Here is a 24,028-nt window from a genome sequence, read left to right as displayed (position 1 = left end):
TTCAAACTCCAGTACCACAAAAAAAAAAAAAAAAAAGAGCAAAACAGAAGGTGGAGCTTAGTAAAAGAAAGTTAGGTCACTGGGGGTGTGCCAAGAAACATACTGGGACCATAGCCCCTTCCCCTCTCTCTACTTCCTAACCACCATAAGGTGAACAGACCTGTCCACCCCATGCTCTCCCACCATGATGTTCTGGCTTCCCTAATCCCAAAAAACAACAGAGCCAATCAACCATGGACCAAAACCCTCCTTTTAAGTTGATCTCGGGTTCTTTCATCACAGTAACAGAAAGCTAACTACAAAACTTCCCAGTGCATGTAGTAATTAACAATTGTGATTTATGATTAAGAATAACAAAGAAGACACATACTATCTCTTTCCTCTAAAAAAGAGGAAATACCACTCAGTTATTATGACTCATTCCTAAAAGTATCAATAAAAATCATCATTTTAATTTTTGAAAGCAATTTCTTATTCCTTCTTCAAATACATTTTGAGACTTAGAGTGGGTGAATAGAGAAACTGAAAAAGAAATTCAGTCTTCAGGAATGAGTTGTAGTAAACTCAGTATTTAATAATTAATAGAACTCAGCATAACACAGCAGGTGGTCTAACAAGTAGGTTCCTATTGTGGAAATCAGAAGAAAAGCAAATGACTGAAAGGATCAGAACATCCAGGAACATTGGGTATACTCTGGACCTGTGTATGCTAAAGAATACTTGGCTATTCTGAAGCAACTCTACTTCAGAATGCTTCTTTTTGCCTTTCAAGCTACATTTGATATGTTGTCACACCATAAAAAGCTAACAAAAACAACTGCTTTCAAAGTGGCCATCAGCTTCTAACAGAAACTAAAGGTTCAACAACCCTCAACCCACAAGGATCACCCACCTACTTAGCTTGTGGCAAGTTTTAGGCCAATCCAATTCTAGACAGCAAATCTCTTCAGAGAAGTCCTCACATTTGATGGAGCTTACCTCTTTCATCCTGAAGAATGCCATGCCTGTCAGCAGTGAGTCGGAGCCTGCCTGGTGCTGCCTTCCAATTCTCTGCAAATCCAACTGATCAGCAACTTCCTGAAGACCTCCCTAAAGATGTACAGAAAGCAAAGATAATGTTATAAAGCGTACACTATTCTACTGGACTCAACTAAGACTACTTGAGTTTACTTTGTAGCAGTGCCAAGTAGTAGAATAGGCCATTTATTTAATAGGCCTCAGTACCCATATTTTAGACCTTAAACTGTTTTCTTCCCTCCAAATAATAGTTTTTATTCCTTTCTTTTCTATATTGTTAATTTTGCCAGAACTCAGCCCCTTCAAATCAAAACTGCTATAAAACAAGGTTTAGGAAATGGCAAATGCCAATTCAATTCCAGACAGCAAATCTCTTATGACAACTCATTCAGGTGGTGACTTCTTGAACTTTCTAGAGTCACAAATCCCTCTGAGAATCTTGGACACTGCAGAGCCCATCACTAACAAATGCCTACACCTCATGTTCCCAACTATTTCACTAGGTCCATGGGCCTCAGGTGAAAGATACATGCTTTAGAACGAAAGAAACAGAGGGCTCCCTTTGTGTCCAGGTTACCCACACACAAATCCCTGTGCCAGTCAGCTTTGTTATACCCCCTCCCTAGCAAAATGTTGGCACCTACCAACTACTTAAGAATGCATGCAGAACACATAGCAATAAAACAAAATGTCAAGTCTGTTTTGGGCTTTTTTTTTTTTTTTTACAGGGTGGGGGGCTGTTAGTATTGAAAAATATATACCTTAAGATTTTTGCAACTCTTCATTAAGTATTTCACATCATAAATGGACGGAAAGAAAAGATTCAGAATATGAAAAAATTCATGTTCTTCTTCTGGCAAACGAGAATCTGTAAGCAACTTTACCATGTAGCCAAAATCATAGCCACTACAAGGAAAGAATAAAGCAGGAGTTACCAGGCTCCAGCATTCAACAACTTTATTTCCGACTTCCAAAGCAGTATACCCTACTGTAATCTGAACTTTCTGGAGATACACAAGAAAAACAATGGTTTATATATATGTACCATGTGCTAACCAATTTGCCACTGGAGCTCCCCAACAGTTTATAAATGTGGATTTTATCCATCAAAAATCCAAAAGTACTAGAAAGATAAAATGTAGCTCCTAAGGGGAATATGCCTTTTGATTACTTGAGAAATTCCACAACAGATTAAAAGACAGAAGTCCTTCTTCTTGGAATTACACCTCCTGACTGGCTACATGATGAGCCCAATACTCATGTGAAACAAACCAGTATGAGCACTGAAGTGTTTGCTGAAAACATGAAACATGAAAAACAGAACTCACTTTTGACTTCTAACTGCTGTTGATGAATATAACAGAACCAATGGAACTGTAAAATAGCTAACAATTCAATTCCCTCTCTAGCTTAGCCCAAAGTAAGAGAATGATACACAGTCTGAGACTGACCTGTGAAATGAAAGCCATTTGACATTGTCACAGAGAACCACTCCTGATGTCATAAGCAGTTCTGCAAAATGCAATGTGTCAATCCCTTCCTCTTCATGCTTCTGAAACTGCAGTCCAGAGTTAGCAAGGAGGTCTATAGAATCCTGGGAGTACATGTCCTCTCTAAAAAAAAAAGTATTCACTTATTATACGTTAGATAATGAAACAGATGTAGAAGGCAGTAATATTACCAACACCTCATAATTTTATAGTATATATAGTCCTGAAATACTCTTCATAATTTAAGAATAGATCAATTAGGGCTGGTGGAGTCACTCAAGTGGTAGAGCACCTACTTACCAAGTGTGAGGCCCTGAGTTCAAATCCCCGTACAGCCAAAAAGAAAAAAGATCAATTCAGAGGGCAAGATGGCAAAATAGAAGTGTCCACCATTTTGATCTTTGGACATGAAGCGCCAGGTAACACTGGAGAGACTATATTCTGAAGAGAGAAACAGTAAAAGCTGGGCACCAGTAATCCTAGCTACTCAGGAGGTAGAAATCAGGAGGATCACAGTTCAAAGCCAGCCTCAGGAAAAATAATAGTTCATGAGAAAAAAGGGCTGACAGAGTGGCTCAAGCAGTTAAGAGTGCCTGCCTGGCAAGCGAGCCCAAAGTTCAAACCCAGGTGCCACCAAAAGAAAAGAAAAAGAAACAGAGGAAGAACAGTGGGAATCACAAAAGAGATAGCAAGACAGGAAGAAAAGCATGGAGAAACACAGGCAACAGAGAAAAGCAACAAGCAGTTCCAAACCCTGTCCTGAGCTTCCCAGGAAGGAAAAGGGAAGCTGAAGATACCATCACAAGGTAAGGCAGTTGGCCCTGGTGACAGACTGACAATTCTAGCTGCATGGTAAAACTATACCACCCACAATCCTTAAACTCAGTCCAGAATTTGATAACACAGTGACTGCTCTGGTGTGAAAGGCTAGCCTCAATGAAGAAAGATACTGCTGTTCCTCTCATCTCTGAGAGCTATTGCAAGATGCCATCTTGAGAAAGGGCCTACTGTTTGAGACTGATACTCTGGGGACTGAAAACAAAGAACAATGATGGCTGAAGGAATCCTGAGACACCCAGCCACAGTGTCTATGTGGTACACGGCCACCAGAAGCAGTTGTAGAAAGGGAATAGTCCCATAGAGAAGATCAAACAGGAGTTCCTGCAGTGTGGCCCCATCTTTCTGGCAAAGTGTAAGTCTCATTACCTGAGGATCATGGTAGAAACAAAGCACCAAGCCTGTGGCTAGGGTAGTATTTGGCTTCCAGGACCTACCTCCTGGCTGCAGATGCTGCCTGTTACAAGGGTCTGAGGACCCAGAGCTGCTGGATGGGGTTTGAAAGCATTGAGAAGAGCGAGCAGACTGCCTAATCCCTCAGCTCTCCCCCAGGCAATGCAGAACTCAGTGCTCTGTTTGTTCCCCTATCCCCCAACTCTCTGATGCATTTGGGGGTTACCCCTAGGCTTGAATGCTGGCTGCCCCTGGAGACACTAACAGGAGTGCTTATGGAACAAGTAAGCACCTATGTAGGTCACAGGCTGAAAAGATCCCTATAGCCAGCAGTGGCTCCCAGTACACAAAGAAGGGAAGCTTCCACAGTGAAAGTAGCCCAGAAGTGGACAAGTGACTCTTCTACAAGAGACTCAGTTTTCCTCAATCTCAGCAGTGCTCGAGATCAGGCCAGGTGCCCTGAGTACGTGGACAAATGCTTGCCTACTGAACTTATACCCACAGCCAAGTTGTAAGAAATAGCAGATCAACCCGGCCACAACACTGTCTTGCCTGAACACTAAGAATATTTCAACTGAAAGACTACAGGTGATTAAAACATACAACCAATGGCTTGGCCTCCAATGTGCAAATCCCAACACAGAAACACAAATAAATAAAGAAATTAATAAATAAACAAGGTAACATAACTCCTCCAAAACTCAACAACTTCACAGTAACAAACACTAACAATTGTGAAGTGGATGAATCTCAAAGAATTTAAAAAAAAAAAAAGGTAAGAATTATCAATAACTGGTAGAGTGCATGCCTATAATCCCAGCATCAGGAGACAGAGGAAGTAGGATCATGAGTTTAAGGCTAGTCTGGGTTACACAGTTAGACTCAGTCTCTAAAAGGAACCTATATATATGTAGTGAGACCCAGTCTTTAAAAAGAATATGTTGATACATCCATATATCAATAAAATTAGTGAGGACACGAAAAAACACCTGAATGAATTCTAAGAAAGCTCAAAAAGCTGAATGAAGAAGTCAATGCAGTAGCAAGGAGCTGGTGGCTACGCCTTAATTCTAGCTACTCGGGAGGCAAAGATCAAGAGGATCGAGGTTCGAAGACAGCCCAGACAAATAGTTCACGAGACCCTATCTCCAAAACCCTTCACAAGAATAGGGCTGGTGGAGTGATCAAGGTGAAGGCCCTGAGTTCAGACCCCAGTACCACAAAAAAAAAAGTCAATGCAAGACATGAAACAGGAATTCAATAAAGATATAGAAATTTGAAATAACATTAAATTGTAATTCTGGAAAAGCTCAATAAGTCAAGTAAAAACATAGTTGAAACTCTCTCCAGGAGAATGAATAAAACTGAAGGCAGAATATCAAGGTGTGAAGACAAAGTGAATGTGTCAGAACATGCAAATGAAGATAGAAAAAAAAAAACTAAAGAAGTACAAACAGAACATGCAAGCCCTCTGGGACACCATTAAAAAAACAAACCTACAAATTATGGGCATAGAAGAAGAAATGCAAGCTAAAGGCATAGAAAACATATTCCATTGAATATTCTATTAAATAAGGACAAAAAACTTCTCAAATCTTGAGAAACACATGGCCATCCAGGTACAGGAGGCTTTTTGGACTCCAAACAGACAGGACCAGAAAACCTCTCCACATATTATTTTATAGTTAAAATACTAGGCATACAAAACAAGAATGGATGTTGAAAGTTGCAAAAGACAAGTACCCGGTCACCTATAAAGACAAACCCATCAGAATTATATTTCTCAACAGAAACTTTAAAAGCAAAGAGGGCATAGAATGATGTACTGCAAGCCCTGAAAGGGCTAGGTAACCATAAACCTAGATTACTGTACCCAGCAAAGCTGTCCTTCATAACTGAAAAAGAAATAATAAAAACTTTCCATGATAAAAACTAAAGCCAATGACCACTAAACTAGCACTACATAAAATAATTAAAGGAATCCTAAACCCAGAAGAGGAAGATAAACACAACCATAAAAGTATGGAAAAGAATAAATCTCACTAGATGAGTAGATAAGCAAATAAGGAGTTAGGAAGAAACAAACACTACAAAACCAATAAAATGGAAGGAGCTACTATATACCATTCAGTAATAACTCTGAATATTAATAGTGTCAATTCTCCAATCAAAACACACAGCCTTTCAGGTACTGGTGGCTCATGCCTGTAATCATAGCTATTCATGAGGCAGAGATCAGGAGGATCATGGTTTGAAGCCAGCCTAAGGCATATAGTTCAAAAGACCCTATCTCGAAAATACCCAACACAAAAAGGTCTGGTGGAGTAGCTCAAGTGGTAGAGCCTAGCAAGTGTGAGGCCCTGAGTTCAAACCCCAGAACTGCCAAACACACACACATATACCCACAAAGTTTGGCAGACTAGAAAACAAGACCTGACCATTTGTTGCCTACAAAAAAAACACACCTCTCAGAGGTGAGGATATAGCTCAGTGATTGCCTAGCATGCATGAGGCCATGGGTTTGATCCCCAGTACCTCAAAAAATAAAAAAAATTTTAAAAATGTACCTCACGGCAAAGACAAACATAGGCTCAGAGTAAAAGGATGGACACAGATATTCCAAGCAAATGTAGCCTAAAAAGCAAGTAAAAGTAGCTACATTAATATCTTACAAAGCAGAGTTCAAACCATACTTTATTAGAAGAGACAAAGGTCACTTCATATTCATAAATCGAACAACCCAGCAGGAGGAGACAACAATTATGAAGATGTATGTACCAAACATCGGCCCAGTTTCACAAAGTAAACACACTAGACATACAAGTGGATATCCCAACACGATAATACAGGGTGAGTTTAATGCCCCGCTCTCACCAACAGGTCATCTACACAACAATCAATAAGAAAACTTCAAACTTAAATGACACTATAGATCATACGAACTTAACAGAGATATTCCACCCAATATTCTACAGAATATTCCACTCAACAGCTACGGAGTACACGTTCTTCTCAGCAGTCCACGGAACTTTCTCCAAAACAGATCATATCTTAGGGCATAAAGTCTTAACAAATGCAAGAAAACTGAAATAATGTCCTGACCACAATTAAATAAACTTAGAAATCAATTAGAAGAGGAACTACAGAAAATATCCAAACCCATGGAGACTGAGCAATGCACTCTTGAATGACAAGTGGGTCATCAAAAAAATGGGGAAATCAAAAAGTCCCTAGAATCAAAGAAAAATGAAAATACAACTTACCAGAACCTTTGGGACACAGCAAAGGCAATACTAAAAACTAAGTTGATAGCTATGATTACCTTCATTAAAAAAATCAGAGAAGCCGGGTTCTGATAGCTAATGCCTATAATCCTAGCTACTTGGAAGGCAGAGATCAAGAGAATCTGTTTGAGGCCAGCCCAAGCAAATAATTCACAAGACCCTATCTCAAAGGAGCTGGCGAAGTGGCATGAGTGGTAGAATACCTGCCTTGCAAATGTGAGGCCTTGAGTGCAAGCCCCAGTACCACAAAAAAAAAAAAAACAGAGAGATTCCAAATAAATAAACGTATGCACTGCACCTCAAACTCTTAGAAAAAGCTAAACCCCAAAGCAGCAGATAGACCAAACTACTAAAAATCAGGACAGACATTCATAAAGTAAAGATTAAAAGAACACTACAAAGAATCAATGAAACAAAAAGTTGATTCTTTGAAAAGATAAATAAGATTAACAAACCCTTAGCCAAACTAACCAAAAGAAAGAGAAGACCCAAATTAATAAAAACAGAGATGAGAAAAGGGATATCACAACAAATATCAAAGAAATTCAGAGGATCATTAAGGACTATTTCAAAAACTTATAGTCTAATAAGCTGGAAAATCTAGAAGAAATAGATAAATTTCTAGACACATATGACCTAACAAAATTGAACTAAGAGGATATTAACCACTTAAACAAATCTATAACAAGCAATGGAACTGCAATAATAAAAGTCTCCCAATGAAGAAAAGCCCAGGTTTGGAGGGATTAGCTGCTGAATTCCACTAGACTTCTTAAAGAAGAAAAAACACTGCTCCTCAAGCTATTCCATAAAATGGAAAGGGAATACTACCAACCTCATCCTATGAAGCCAGTATTATACTGAAACCAAAGTCAGATAAAGACACAAAAAAAGAAAATTACAGACAAATTTCCTTGATGAACATACATGTAAAAACTCACGATAAAGCATTTGCCTAGCAGGCACAAGGCCTTGGGTTCAATGCCCAGTACCACAGAAACAAAACAACTCACAATAAAATACTGGCAATCAAATTCAACAACATTAAAAAGATCATATGCCATGATCAAGTTGGTTTCATTCCAAGGATGTAAGAATGGTTCCACATATGCAAATCAATAAATGTAGTACAGAACACAAAACAGAATAAAGGACGAAAATCACATGATCATCTCAACAGATGCAGAAAAATCCTTTGACAAAATTCAACATCCCTTCATGTTGAAAGTCCCAAAAAAACCTAGGAACTGAAGGAACATACCTCAATATAATAAAGGCTATGTAAGGTAAACCTATAGCCAATATCATAATAAATGGAGAAAAACTGAAGCTATTTCTTCTAAAGTCAGGAATGAGACAAGAGTATCCACTCACTCTGCTCTTATTCAATATAGCACTTGAATTCTTAGCCAGAACAATAAGGCAAGAGAAAGTAATAAGAGAAATACAAATAGGAAATGAAGACATGAAATTATCCTTATTTGCAAATGATATGATCTGGCACTTAAAAGATCCTAAAGACTCCACCAAAAGACTCTACCAAAAGACTCTTAGATATGATAAACACTTTTTAACAGGATATAAAGTCAATGTACAAAAATCAATAGCTTTTCCACATACCAACAATGAATAGGCTAAGCAAGAAATCAGGAAAACAATCCCATTCACAATAACCTCAAAAAATTAAATACCTAGGAACAAACCTAAATAAGGATATGAAACACCTCTACAATGAAGCTAGAAAACCTCAAAAAAAAAAACTGAAGGCACTATAAGATGGAACGACCTCCCATGTTCATGGATCAGCAGAATAAATATTGTGAAAATGTATATACTACCAAAATAATCTATGGGTTTCCATACAATCCCCTTAAAATTCAATGTCATTTTTCACAGAAACAGAAAAATCAAAAGATCCTAAATCACCAAAGCCATCTTGAGCAAAAAGAGTAATGCTGGGGGTATCACAATACCTGACTTCATATTACACTACAAACCTATACTAGCAAAAACAGCATTGTACTGGCACAAAAACAGACATGTAGATCAATGGAGTAGAAGATGCAGAAATAAGTCCCCACAGCTACAACCATCTGAATTTTGACAAAAGAGCCAAAAGCATACATTACAAAAAAAGTCTCTTCAACAAATGGTGTTGGGAAAACTGGATATCTACAAGTAGAAGACTGAAACTGAGCTAAGTGCTGATGGCTCACGCCTGTAATCCTAGCTACTCAGGAGGCAGAGATCAGGAGGATCGTGATTCAAGCCAGCTCAGGCAAATAGTTTATGAGACCCTATCTCGAAAAGACCCATCACAAAAAAGGACTGGTGGAGTGGCTCAAGGTGTAGGTACTGAGTTCAAACCCAGTACTGAAAAAAAAAAAAAAAGACTGAAAATGGACTCCTATCTGTCAACCTGTACAAAAATTAATATTAAATCAAAATAGATCAGAGATCTAAATGTAAGACTTGAAACTTTGAAACTACTAGGGGAAAAATACTAGAGGAAAACATAGGGAAAACCCTTGAAGATATAGGAATAGGTAATATCTTTTGGAATAGGACTTCAATTACTCAGGAGATAAGAACAAGAATTGACAAGTGGTATTGTATCAAATTAAAAAGCTTCTGCTCAGCAAAGAAAATAATTACCTGAATGAAGAGACAACTTACAGACAGGAAAGAATTTTTGCCAGCTGTTGATCAGATAAAGGATTAATATCAGACTATATAAAGAGCTCCAAAAATTAAACACCAAAAGAATTAACAATCCAATAAATGGGCAAAGGAATCAAACAGACAATTCTCAAAAGCTCAAATCAATAGATACATGAAGATATGATCAATATCCTTAGCTATAAAGGAAATGCAAATCAAAGAATGGCAATCATCAAGAATACAACAAATGCTGGCAAGGATGCAGGGAGCAGGAGGAAAGGAAGCCTTACTCACTGTTGGTGGGAATGTAAAAATCACTATGGAGGTTCATCAGAAAATTAAAAATAAAACTACTACATGATCCTGCTATACCACTCTGAGGTAAACAGCTGAAGAAATTAAAGTCAGCATACTTGACACCTACACACCCATTAATAGCACTTTTCACAATAGCCAAATTATGAAATCAGCGTAAGTATCCATCAATTGATGAATGGAAAGAAAATCTTGTATATATACACAATGGAGAATTATTCAGCCATAAAGAAGAATAAAATTATGTCCTTGGCAGGAAAATCGATAGAATTGGAAATTATCATGCTAAGTGAAATAAGCCAGCCTGAGAAAGACAAAATATCACATGTGCATGTTGCCTCCAGACCAGAAAAAAAAAAATAACACAAGTGTAAAATAGAGGGACTGTTTAGTGGCGGTAACTACTGGGGAGGATATAAAAGGAGAAAATGAAGTGGAAGACTGGAGACATGGCTCAAACTGTAGAGCACCTGCTTTGAAAGTACAAAGCCCTGAGTACAAACCCCAGTCCCACCCGAAAAAAAAAAGAGTGAAGAGGGGTGGCCAAGTACTTCATATGCATGTATGAAAACCGAATAATGAAACCCATTAAAATTTGTTTTAGGAAGGTGCGCTACCACTTGAGCCACTCCAACAGCAAAATTTGTTTTAAAAGGGAGGTAAGAATAATAGAGGGGGTGAATGTGATCAAAGTACATTATATTCATATATGAAAATATCTCAGTAAAACCTCCTTTATGCAATTAATATACACTGATAAAAAATATAGAGCCAGGCACTGGTGGCTCATGCCTGTAATCCTAGCTACTACTCAGGAAGCAGAGAGAGGGAAGATCATGGTTCCAAGCCAGCCTGGACAAATAGCTCATGAGACACCATCTCAAAAAAACCCATCACACAAAAGGGCTGGTGGAGTGGCTCAAGGTGTAGGCCCTAAGTTTATACTCCAGTACCATCTAGAAAGAAAAAAAAAACAGCAGAAATGAAATTATTGTTCATATAATGCTGCTCCACAGAAACAATAACTGAGCTTATATACATCTTTACAGCCTATTTTCTCTACCTACACCTATGTACCTAAATCCCTGTATCTATAAATCATAGGTCTCCTTTCCAAATCAATATTCATAACATACCCTTGTAACTGACATAGTATTCCACTATAAATATACCCATCAGCTTAACCACAATGTTATTTAAAATACCACATAATGCAAAAGTAGGGAAATAAATTAAACTAAATGACTCCTTTCCCACTAGATTTCACAATTTTAATGGTTCTCATATATACTCAAGTTAAATCAGAAAGAAAACCATCACAATCTTGAAAGATCGAGATTATCCCCCAAAATTGTATGAACCTCAGATTTTCAAAACATATGAACAAATCAAAAAATTACTCCCAGCTATTGAATGTTCTAATGCAAAGCAGTATTAAAATATTAAGACCTAATCAGAACCACCACGTAGTGCAATCAGCAAAATGACAGTCTCCTCTATACTTTCTCCTTTAAAAAATTATATCATTTTCAAAATTAAAAAAAGAGAACTATCATGACCCAGCAATCCCACTCTGAGTATACATCTGAAAGAATTAAAAGCAGGGTCTCGAAGAAGTACTTGCAAACATAGGTGTACAAGAGCCAAAAGATGGAAGAAACCCAAGTGTCCACTGGCAGATGAATAAATAATATGTGATTTATGCATACAATGGAAGATTACTCAGCCTTAAAAAGGAAGGAAAACCTTCCAAATGCTGCAACATGAATAAGCCAGTCAAAAAAGACAGAGCTAGGCATGGTGTTTACCTATAATCCTAGCATTTAGGAAGCTGAGGCAAGAGCATGTTAGTTTGAGGCAACCTGGACTACATAGTGAGACTTTGTCTCAAAGGGAAAAAGAAGACAAATACTCTAGGATTCCACTTATATCTAAAGCTGTTAAAATCAGAAATAGAAAATAGAATGGTGGTTATGAAAAGCTACATGGAGAGGGTAAGAGTTAATAGGTACAGAGTTTCAGTTTTGACTGGTAAAACAATAGTTCTAGAAATCTGTTTCACAACAATGTAAATTTACTTAACATCACTGAACATTTTTAAATGGTTAAGATGGTAAATTTTACATTATGTGCTTTTTACTAAAATTTGTTTCATTAAAATGTGCCAACTATCAAATAGGCTTCAGATTCAACTACCATTCTTGCACCCACGCTATTGTTTTTTTGTTTTTTTTTTTTTTGGTGGTACTGGGATTGAACCCAAGGTCTCATGCATGCTAGGCAAGAGCCCCTATCCCTTTTGTTTTACATTTTGTTCTTTGAGATATAGTCTGCCTAAATTTGCCTAAACTGGCCTCAGATTCCCACCTCTGCCTCCCAAGTAGCTGGGATTAAGGCATGCACCACCATACTCAGCTATCTTACTTCTATTATGACAGGTACTAAACATCTTGCTTTATAGACAAACTTAAGTACAGGTAAAAGGACTGACCCGAAATCACTCAGCTAAGAAATGAGAGAATCCCTATTTAAATACTGGCCTAACTACAACTTGGGTCTTAACTTTACTTTTTTTATTTTAAACCGTTTTATTTAAATATAATTCATTCAGTTGGGCACCAGTAGCTTGTACATGTAATACTAGCTACTCAAGAGGCAGAGATCAAGAGGATTGAGGTCCCAAGCCAGTCTGGGCAGATAGTTCTGTAAGACTCCATCTCAAAATAACCCATCACGAAAAAGGGCTGATAGAGTGGCTCAAAGTGTAGGCCCTGAGTTCAAATCCCAGTACCACATAAATTAATTAATTAAATTCACAGACCAAACAATTAACTTACTTATAAAATTCATTGGTTCTTAGTATATTAGTTATACAACCATTACCACTATAATTATCAAACATTTTTATCATCTTAAAAAGAAAGCCTAGTGCTGGAGGTGTGCCTCAGGTAGTAGAGCACCTGCCTAGCAAGCTTGAAGCTCCCCAGTCCCACCCAAAACAAAAATCCTGTGAAAAGAAATCCTATGCCCATTATCCCAAAGGATCCCCTAATCCCCACTCTAGACAACCAATGATTTCTTCTATTTCTACCTTGGACATTTCATAAATAGAATCATAGCATATGTGTTATTTTGTAACTGGCTTCTTTCCCTGAACACAATGTTTTCAAGGTTTATCCATATGTAGTATATATCAGAATTTTATTCCTTTCTTATTGCCTAATAATATTCCATTGTACAGATACAACACATTTTATTTATTCATTTCTCTCAAGCATATGCCTACGAGTAGAGTTACTGGTTTATATGTTTAACCTTTTGAGAATCTACCACACTGTTCTCCAAAATTTTCCAAAGAATTCCTAACAACAATGTATGAAGTTTTCAATTTCTCCAAACCATAACCAACTTATGTTATACTGACTTCTGTTAGTTATTAAATATTATATGTACTAAGTCATGATATCTCTTTGAGCATAGCCTCTCCAGTGGGAGTGGCTTCTCAATATGGTTTTGATTTGCATTTCCCTAATGACTAATAATGCTGTGTGTCTTTTCATGCACTATTGGTCATTTGTATATCTTCTGCCAATTTTTAGTTGGGTTGTTTTTGTTTTTTCAGTGCTTAAGACTGAACCCAGGGCCTTGCAGATGACAGGAAAGTGCTCTACGACTCATATATCTCCAGCCCTGGATTGTCTTTTTATGTTAAGTTGTAAGAGTTCTTTAAAAGAGACTTTACTTTCTGAGTTTCTCTATTCTACCTTAACTGCTCTGTCCAACATCTACCAGGGTTCAGTGGAAACAAAAGTTAAAATCAGTAAAATTAGAAATCAGTCTGCACAAATGTAGGAGATCTTAAGAATAACACTGAAAAGTATCTCAAATACTTACGTAAGGTTAAATTTGAAGTTGAACTGCCAAGTGTTGATTCCAGAAGGATATTCTCCCTTCTCATTTGTGAATGTTAGGCCCAGCTGGATAATTTTTAAAAGGTCAACATTGCACCTCAGAAGCTGATACTGGTAATCTATGGAACTACGAAATTCACCAATTGGTCGCACTACAACACCCGGAAACTCTGTGTCCTAGGGGAAAAAAAGCCTCTCACCATAACATTTCACAAGACAGTAGATATTGCATTGATAATTTAAAAGTTTGACTTCAATTTATAAAATTTACACGATAAGCTCCATGGTTAGGCACAAAAACACTGTTCTTATTGATACTGAAGAAGTACTAGAATCATGAAACTTTATACAATCTAAAGATCTAGGCAAAATGTAAGTAGAAGTAACTAAGTAATTATAGGTAGACAGGTAGTCCCTTATGAACATTCTAAGGTGAGAACAATGTATGAACAAAATACAAACAGAAAAGTCAGACAACCATTCAGGAAAAATAACAAAAAGCTGCATTTAGCTTGAACAAAAATACTAGACCAAGATCATAGAGTTCTGAACACCAGACTGATAAGTTAATGGTAGAACCACTAAGCTAGAGTCACAAACTCCAAGCAGCTAATGTAATGCAGTAACGTGAGGTGGCTTTGAAAACAATAACAAGTAATGGGCACTAGAGTAAAACAAAACACACGCCTCTCTCCAAAGGGCTCTTACCATCAGGCACCAGTGACTCACACCTATAATCCTAGCTACTCAAGAGGCAGAGATCAGGAGGATCGCAGTCCCAAGCCAGTCTGGGCAGGTAGTTCTGTAAGACTTTGTCTCAAAAAAACCCATCATGAAAAAGGGCTGGTAGAGTGGCTCAAGGCGTAGGCCCTGAGTTCAAACACCAGTATCGCAAAAAAAAAAAAAAACTTTTGAAAACACTGTATAGTCAAATTCATATCTGCAGAACAAATGTACCCACTATGGTTGGCACAACTGCTTTTGAAGTTATAACTCTGTTCAAACAGAGTTACATTACAAAAAAATTCTTAAATTTTTTTGTAAAATTTAAGAGTGTAATAGAGATTACACTCTCCTCAGAAACATTGGCTAACTTGATGTTTCATTTAAAAAATTATAAATTTCCATCATGTTTAACTTTTGGCTTTACTGGAATAGAATCATTTCTTTTCAGAATCTTACATTAAACATTCCCTAAGCCCATATGGGAAGGTGAGTCAGAGTAGAGCTACTTACCATGGCAATGTAACTGTAACTGAGCACGATTTCTCTGATCTTCCTCATCTCTTCCTCTAGATTGCTGGCCCAGACTTCACAGATAACCTGGCTATTTTCCACAAGTGCTGCAGGCATCCTGAAGAAATCTGAGAAGTCACTGTAGCTAACTATGTGAGAGAGTAAGCCACACAATGTCTGATCTGATCTAGATTTAAGAACAAATTTTGAAATCAAGTAAGTTTACAGACTTCTGTAAGATGCCAACAAAACAAAGACATCAAAACTATCTTCTAGCCGGGTTCAGGTGGCTCAGGCCTATATCCTACCTACTCAGGAGGCAGAGATCAGGAGGATCAAAGTTCAAAGCCAGCAAATAGTTCACAAGACCCTATCTTGAAAATACCCAACACAAAACAGGACTGGCAGAGTGGCTCAAGTGGTAGAGCACCTGCCTAGCCATGAGTTCAAACCCCCAGTACCACCAAAAAAAAAAAAAACACCTTCTACCATAAGTTCATTAGTTTAAGCTAAAATATTACCAGGACAATTATTCTCCATTTTATGTGATGGGGAAGCTTGCCTTTGTCAAAACACACACACACACACACACACACACACACACAAAGATCTTTAACCTGAAGTAACTAAAGCTATTAAAGAAACCTTCTGTCTAAGCTGCCCTTCAGCACAGAAGCAAAAACACCACCCTAAACTAGTTTTTCAGCCCTTTGCAGATTACCTAAAGACTAAAATTGCCTCCCCCTTTGACCACAGATGTCCCTTACACAGTACTTTCATATCACTTTGCACAGAGCCAAATCATGAAAACATTTCTAAAAGAATCACTTTAGCCATTTTAAGAGTATCTGAGATCTCTGAAAGCATGAGATAATATAGCTCTACACTCTCAAGTTCAAGTCTCCACATTCCTGTCTTTATATCCACAATGAAAAAGGGCATTGAACTCCTCTCTCCATTCCTCAAAAAAAGGAAATTATTCTTCCCCACAATCCAAAAGCCAAATACAATTAATTAGCTTAATATAATACCTCTTTAAATTTGTGCAAATAGATGACATGAAGGATTTAAGTGGTAAAAATCAATCCCACTTGCTGATTTGAACCCTTACCAACCACAGTAAAAATCAGAATTTAAGGTATGTCTACTTTTTTAAACAGTAAAAAAGAAACTAACCGGCAGCTGGGCGCCAGTGGGTCATGCCTGTAATCCTAGCTACTCAGGAGGCAGAACTCAGGAGGATGGAGGTTTGAAGCCAGCCTGGGGAAATGATTCATGAGACCCTATCTCAAAAAACTCATCACAAAAAAGGATTGGTGGAGTAGCTCAAGGAGTAGCCCTGAGTTCAAACCCCAGTAATGCAAAAGAAGAAAAAAAAAGGGGGGGGGGCCTGGTGGAATGGCTCAAGTGGTAGAGCACCTGCCTAGCAAGCACAAGACCCTGAATTCAATCCCCAGTACCACCATAAGTAAATAAATAAATAAATAAAAGCTGTGCATCGGTGGCTCTAATCCTAGTTAATTGGGAGAATGAGATCAAGAGAATCTCAGTTCAAGGCCAGCCCAGGCAAATAGTTCATGAAACTCCACCTCTGAAATCATCAGAACAAAATGGACTACAGGCATGACTTAAGCAATAGAGCACCCTCTTTGCAAACAAGAAGCCCTGAGTTCAAATACCATCCCACCAAAAAAAAAAAAAAATAGACCAATAAAGGACCAATGACTTATCATAAGGGCATTTACTTATAAAACCATGTGGATCTTCAACACAATAGAACAGTGGGTTCTAGTTTGTATAGTTGGTGGAAATTCCCAGAAACAGTGAAATGAGTATGAGTGGTTTGCAAAGGACAGAGCAAAGAAAAGCTTTGCTTTCTACTTTCAAGATTGGCAGATGCAACAATGAGAATCTAGAACAAAGCAAACCTGGCATTCTCAAGTGTCATCACCTTCTGAAAAAACAATCTGCTGTTTGTCAACAGTCCTTAAAGATTCCATTTATTCAAGGTATCCTACACTTCTACAGATATTTCTCTGGAATTATAGTTACTAAACTTAAGCAGGCTATCTGGTATTTGAAGGAAGCTAGACAGGGAATTAGAAAACCTCATACCTGTGAACCATGGCTTAGATGTTGATAAGGAACCATATCCTAGACAGCTGATGTTTAAAAAATGGCTTCTGACATACAGCAGGGTCTTGTTAACCTGCAGCTCCTAGAGCCCACAGAAAGTAACAGCCTCAATCTGACCATCCAAGGCCAAAAACTCCCCCACTCAGCTTGTGGGAGAAGTTGACGACACGTAGCCAAGTCTCTGAGAGTTAATGATACCTAGCTTTCTAAGACTGATCCACCCCCATTCTCTGCAGATCCTAATTCAAGCTTGAGGTCTTGAGACCTCTAGTTCAGGGTCTCTTGAGTTTGCTCACCCTCCCACTGGAAGATGCACCTTTGCTTTGCTTTTGATTTACTTTGCCTTAATAAACTTGCCTCAACCCTCATAAAGGCACCACAGCAACAATCCCTTATGTTCAGCTGCCTGCTACTTATCTCAGTGTCCTAATAAACTTTTTGCTTTTCCTCCTTGTTTATAAATTCTTTTGGTGACCCCAACAAATACAGGATGAAGTTTCTCAAAGACAGAATCTATTTCTTCTCTTATTTTTTTAGGAGTTTTTTGGTTTTTTAGTCCAGCCATGCCTCCAGCCCTCTTCTTGGTTTTTCTTCTATTATAGGCTTGCAAAAGAATAAAGAACTACAGGAAAGACTAAGATCATACCGAAGGGCTGGCTGAGTGGCTCAAGTGAGCAAGCATGAGGCCCTGAGTTCAAATTCCAGAACTGAAAAAAAGTGAATATGGAGTAAATTCCACTCCCTGACCACACTTAAGAAAAAGTTGGGACTCGGAATTTTAGATTCCTAATCTATGCCCATTTACTGTTAAATCAGTTTCACTTCTGAATTTCCCTAGACACAGCCAAAAACTGAAAGAGGGGATTTACTCCTGGGCTTTTGAGAGGTACTTCCATAAAAGCAAAGCAACAAAAGGGAGACAAGCAGAGAAAAACAAAAACACATTGGCCTCAATTTACAAAAGAATTTTAGAAAGTGAAGCACTATAAAAAAGCTAGTTATTGCTATACATATCTGACAAAAGCAGAGCCCACAAGAAAGACCACTGAAAAAAATTTGTAAGACATTCTTGTAACAAATCCTTAACTAGGAAGTGTGTGTGGAAATAAACAATAGCTTGCAAGTCCCTAAATGTAATGCCACTCAAATGTGAAGATAAATCACACACTACACGTTTAACTTAGCAAGTCATATTTCTGGATATGGTGGTCAAAAAAAGAGAAAAATAGCTATTTAAATAATACCAGGAATTTGCAGGGCACCAGTGGTTCACATCTATAATCCTAGCTACTCAGGAAGCAGAGATCAAGAGGATCACAGTTCAAAGTCAGCCCAGGTATATAGTATGTGAGACCCTATCTCAAAAAAAAAAAAACCTTCACAAAGTAAGGGCTGGAGGAGTGATTCAAGGTGTAGGCCCTGAGTTCAAGCCCCAGTACCTCAAATAAATAAATAATGCCAGCAATTAGTCTACCACTTTTCGCTTGGTGAGCACATGCTACAGAATGAGCCTAAGGTGGGAACCACAAACAAGATGTTCTCTTGGGTTTTCTTCCTCCTTTTAAGCCTCTCAAGGCCTGCATCTCAGTGTAGAATGATTCCATTCCTTTCAAATATGTTTATTTGTACAACACAGCCCGTAGAGGTACCTAATTATATGAGTTACAACCAAAGAAATAGTAACAAGTTTCAAAGTTGAGGGAAAAACTGACAGTGTCGGATGGATATATTCAGAAATAAGATGGCAATCTCAACTTCTGCATCTTCCTAAAGAATGTCAGGATAATTTGGATCACATGCAACGTCTGCCTCACAGGCTGATTTGAAATTTGCCTCCCACAAGAGTTATATTTGAAATTGTGCAAGAGGGTAAGGCATCCACGATCCACAGGAATCACTGAGGTCCCTGTCCTGTGCTGACCTACCATCTGTTCAGCTCACTCCTGACGATCTATAAACCTCTCAACAGAGTTCCTCATTCATCCAGGAAATCTCTGAAGAGCAACTAACTATAAAGCCACCAGTAAGCAGTCCAGTGTACCAAGGCTGGTTTAGGTGAATCTCTATGGTTTTTCTGGTTTTGTTTAAGCCTAAGTGTGTGAGAAAACAATAAACATCCCTTCCCTGTTGTAGAAGCCTAAACAAAGGCTTTGCCGTGCACAGATAGATGGAAAAGGAAGTAGTATCTGCATGTTAGAAGAAATGGCAGCTGGGTCCTCTCTAGACCCTGCCGCCACCGACCTCCGGCGCCCTACTCCCACCAACAAAAACAGTGTTCAATACCCTGTCCTGACTGAGGCACAGTTCAACCGAATCCTAACACCATCCCAGCGCCCCAAGTCTGTAAGCTGGCACCTCCAAAACGGCTCCTGCTCATAAAGCCAAGAAAAATTGTAGGGCCAGAAGAACTGGAGAAGGAGGCGACTCCGAAGAGGGAGGCCCGAAAAGTTCCAAACTCTGGTCCTCTTTCCTCACAGCCCGGGGTCTCCACTCTTCTCGCTCAGGATCACCTCTCCACTTGGAACCATGCTCGGCCCTCCCTCCTCCTTCTAACACTTCTGCCTCTTTTTTCCTTTGTGAGACAAAAATATTAAAATTACAGGCCTGAAGGCCAGCCACGCTAAAGTTCGAAACCAGGTCACATACTAGCGGTGTAGCCTTACATTAAATTACGTAACCTCTTTTGTGCCTCAGTTTTCCCACCTTGTAAAATGGGTTTGATAGCAGCATGCACCTCGGAGAACTACAGGAGAGGTTAAACAAACGAAGCATGTAGGATGCTTTGTAAAGTTCTGGCACATATAACGACTATTATTACTGTGTGGAGCAGGCTCAAGGACCCTGCCCCTCACACACCCCCCAGTCAGTTCCCTCCCACAGGACCCTGACGGCCTCCCACACTTTCATCTCACGCTCCTCCCTCTGGTAAGGAGGCCCGCTTACCCTGACTGCCAGGGTCCGCCAAACACAGGCTAGTGGAGTGACGGGTCGCCTCCTGGGCGGCGGTGGTCGTGGTGGTAGCGGCCACAGCAGCAACCCTTGACCCAAAGCTCTCCTCCCTCTGCCCAGGATCTGTTCCTAGAACCGAAGAGGCAAGCGAGACAAGAGTCCCGGGGCCCAGAGCGGCCTTACGTACCACCCACCTAGCCACCAGGCTGAGCCACTCTACCCACCCGATTCGCCCAACTCGCCTGCTCTCTTGCGTCACTCCAGAGGCGCGCGCCTGAGCATGTCAGCTCCTCCCCCTTTGCGCGCCCCAGCGACTCCGAGAGTGTTCGCTCCGCCTGAGAGCTTGTTGGGAGTATTGCGCAGGCGCAGAACCAACCGGCGCAGAAAAAGGTGGGCGGGGGGGGGGGGTCTCAAAGGACGCAAGCGGAATACGCCCCGCTCTAGGCCGCGTGATTTGCTGCGCGGACTTACCTCTATCATCATCCCTGCTAGGTTTCGGTTGTTCTTCCGCGTGTGCAAGAACTAGTGTTCCCCCCCCACCCCGCGTAGGCGTGGTCCATCAGACCAAATCCCCCAAATTACAACGCCCTCTCCTGCTTGCTTTGTAGGACAGTTAAAATCGTTGGCGGGAGGAAATGGGATTGTAGGGATGTAGCCTGGCTTTTCCTTCTGTATTAATGCAACCTCCTGGATCCCTCACTTACAAAACATCTACATCACGGGCTTCTTTGTGGCAAACAGTTGAGGGTGGGGCGGCACCCCCAAACCAAGTCGGGTGACGTCGCCATTGCCAGCCTCCCGGAGCTTGGCGAGGAGCGTTCCCATAGCAACTGGGGCTGCCGGAGTACAAAGGGGCATCAGCGGCGGGACTCCGAAACCTAGCCGACTCGGAGCGGGGCTGAGGGCGCGGGCCCGGGCTAGCCTTCGAGGTCTATCTAGGGCCCTTCGGCTTCTCGACCCCGAGTGGACCAGGGCTCTTCCAGCCCTGCCCTAGGCGGCGCTTGACCAAACTGGGACGCACCGCGGCCTCGTGCTCTCCTGCTGGGGAAAAAAGACAAAGAACTGCCTTGCCCAGGGTCCCGACCTCCCCCGCGGTGCTCCGCCCTGCCCTGGGCGGAGGTGGGGCACGGCTCTAGGCTTCGCCCCGAGTGCTTTCACCTGCAGGGCCTGTTGGTGAGCAGGCAGCAAGTGTATCCCGATTCACTTCTACTCTTTGCACTTGGAAACATTTCTCCCTAAACAGATTCTCCAAAATCCTACTTCCATCGCCTGGGTTGGAAGCTGAGCTGGCCTTAATGGTCAATTTCAAACGGGAAACCCAAAAGCTAAAATTATAATAGGGACATGAGAATCTCCCACGATTGCGGTGAAAATTTAAAAATTAATAAATGGGAGGAAGATCCTGCACCAGCGAAGATGTGTTAAGCGTATTCAATAAATAACTGGGTCCGGTCTCCGTTTGTTCTCTGAAACTCGCTTTCATTTGCTCCCTGCGGCGGGCTCGCCGATGAGAGGGCGGGTGCGCACGGGCTCCGCAGGCAGCCCGGTGGTCTCCAGCAGCCTCTCACCCGCTTCCACTGCAGTCGGGGAGGGAAGCGCGTTCAGCAGGCGCCGGTCGCAAGAACGGCGCCCTCCGCGATCCTTGGAATTTTGTTTTTTCCTGCAGCCCAGCGCTTGATGTGCGCTGCAACAATCAAACAGGAAACGCACCATCTCCATTGCCTCACCACCCTCACCTAGAGCTTTTCTCAGGTTATTGAAGATAAATATAAACCAAACACAGAGGGATTGTATTTCAGGAGGCACTGGAGTGTTTAAATTTTAAACAATGGATTTTGTGCTGATTCATGCTATTGGCAAAATTAGAACTAACTGGGGGAAAAAAAAAAAACTACTGATTTTGTACTGTAAGCCATGGAAAGTAAGGTTTGGATAAATACTCCCTTGAGAACATATAGGTTTAAAAAATTGAGAAACACTATCAAATGATCTCCTTAAGAACCAAACAGGTAGCCGGGTACCCAAGGCCCATGCCTGTAATCCTAGCTACTTTGGGAGGCTGAGCTCCTGAGGATCTCCTATTCAAGGTCAGCCCAGGCAAATGGTTTGTTTGATCCCATTTCTAAAATAATCAGGGCAAAATGGACTGGAGAGGTGGCTCAAGCCAGGTAGAGCTTGGCAAGCATGAAGCCCTGTGTTCAAACCCCAGTCTCACCTAAAATAATAAGAACCAGAGAGGTGATATCCTTGGCCAGCCAAGCCTTCCTGTTATTCCCAATTCAATAAACCTAATGTGTATGCATTTCTTTAGAAGTATAATGTGTAGGGAAATAAAACCTAAAATGAGTTTTAAATGATTTTGAAAACAGATCAATTCCTCCAGGGAAGTGCCACAATAAGTCATCAACCTCTGTGCCACATTTCCAAACCCTGACATACCTAGAAGCCTGTTGATTTATCAATTCGTTTTTGGAGTTTTTCTTCTCCCAGGGATAGCCAAGGTCTGTCACTTTGTATAAAGCTGTCTTTTATCAGATTATATATTTGTCTTTATAGTTGAACTGCAGAATGCCCCAGCTGCCACCGTTTTTGGTTTTTTGTTTTGTTTTGTTGTTGTTGGTTTTTTTTTTTTTTTTTTTTTTGCAGTACTGAAGCCTACACTTTGAGCCACTCCACCAGCCCTTTATTGTGATGGGATTTTTCGAGATAGGGTCTCTAGAACTATTTGCCAGGGCTGGCTTTGAACCTCACGATCATCTTCAGTAGCTAGGATTACATGGGTGGGCCACCAGTGCCCAGCTTGGTTTGTTTTTGTAGTTGGGGTTAACTTCTTGTGTTAGGTTTGTTGTTCCTGCTTTTCCTACATAATAGAAAAAAAACTTCTGGCTCTTGGTAAATATGAACAGATTATCCAAATTCCTCAAAATATAGAGCAAAGGTCATGCTTCATAACTAAGCATTTGAGTATTATTTTGATTACAAAAAACCTGATCACTAATAATTTCAGGTTTACAAAAAGTTTTCATTGTTTTTGTTTTGAGATGCTGTATGTTGAAACCAGGGACTTGCCTGCACATACTCTGAGCTACAGCTCCAGTCCCTGTTGCATTTTTTAAAATCTGAAAATATATATTTAATCTCTATTATCCATATCTCATTCAATTTTTCTTTTCCCTTAAGAGTTTACTAAAGTAAAATTCCAAAATCTGCCAATAATAATCATAGAGCTTTAAGTTCTATGATTAACATTTGGTGGCAAGAACTGACAAGTAAAAAAGCATTCAAGTAAGAAATGCAAGCTACTGAGAAATTGTGATAGTTCTCATGAAGGAAACCAGTGAGATAACATGACAAAGACTGGACTGAGGAAAAATAAAGGGAGTCACTTACATGTAAGGCCACAAGACCTCTCTGAGGAGGTGACATTTGGACCAGAGGTGAGAAGGAAAGAAAAGAGGAGTTGAGGGCAGTAAATTTCAAGCAAAGGATAAGAAATGAGTTTTGTATAATTGAGGTGGTAAAAGGAGGCCAAGGCAGCTATAGAGAAGTATACCAAAGGCAGAGTGGGGGCGAGTGGGGGCTAGTGGGTGGCTCAACTGGTGGAGCACTGCCTTGCAAGCAAGAGGCCCTGAGTTCAAACCACAGTCCCACAAAAAAAATATTATGACTTCCAAAGGCAGAGTGGCCGGAGGTAAGGCCCAGAGGAAAGCCGAGGGAAAGGATGGCCCAGCCTGGTTGGTTTAAGACTACATTCTAACCCAAGTACAGAGAGAAACTTTGAAGGGTTTTACTCAGTGAA

General features: G+C 40.1%; 1 protein-coding gene across 8 annotated transcripts in view; it reads right to left on the bottom strand.

The window, feature by feature from the left end:
• The window catches only part of Cnot8 (CCR4-NOT transcription complex subunit 8), a 61,466-nt gene extending 40,332 nt beyond the window's left edge, over positions 1-21,134 (bottom strand). For 2 of the 8 annotated variants that reach the window (XM_074057073.1, XM_074057072.1), the window contains exons 1-6: positions 20,224-20,476; positions 15,145-15,331; positions 13,892-14,085; positions 2,469-2,630; positions 1,779-1,923; positions 979-1,089 (exon numbers count right to left, since the gene is read on the bottom strand). In XM_074057073.1, the coding sequence (XP_073913174.1) occupies positions 979-1,089; positions 1,779-1,923; positions 2,469-2,630; positions 13,892-14,085; positions 15,145-15,261 (729 nt within the window). In that variant the 5' untranslated portion in view covers positions 15,262-15,331; positions 20,224-20,476. Of the gene's footprint in view, positions 1-978; positions 1,090-1,778; positions 1,924-2,468; positions 2,631-13,891; positions 14,086-15,144; positions 15,332-20,223; positions 20,480-20,700 lie in introns of those variants that run through there. The other 6 variants (XM_074057070.1, XM_074057071.1, XM_020169524.2 and 3 more) reach the window with 6 other exon arrangements.
• Positions 21,135-24,028: the final 2,894 nt, after the last annotated feature.

The sequence above is a fragment of the Castor canadensis genome, chromosome 16 (genome assembly GCF_047511655.1).
Source record: "Castor canadensis chromosome 16, mCasCan1.hap1v2, whole genome shotgun sequence".
In the NCBI taxonomy this organism is placed as follows: domain Eukaryota; kingdom Metazoa; phylum Chordata; class Mammalia; order Rodentia; family Castoridae; genus Castor; species Castor canadensis.
This window is presented reverse-complemented; position numbering and strand designations above follow the sequence as displayed.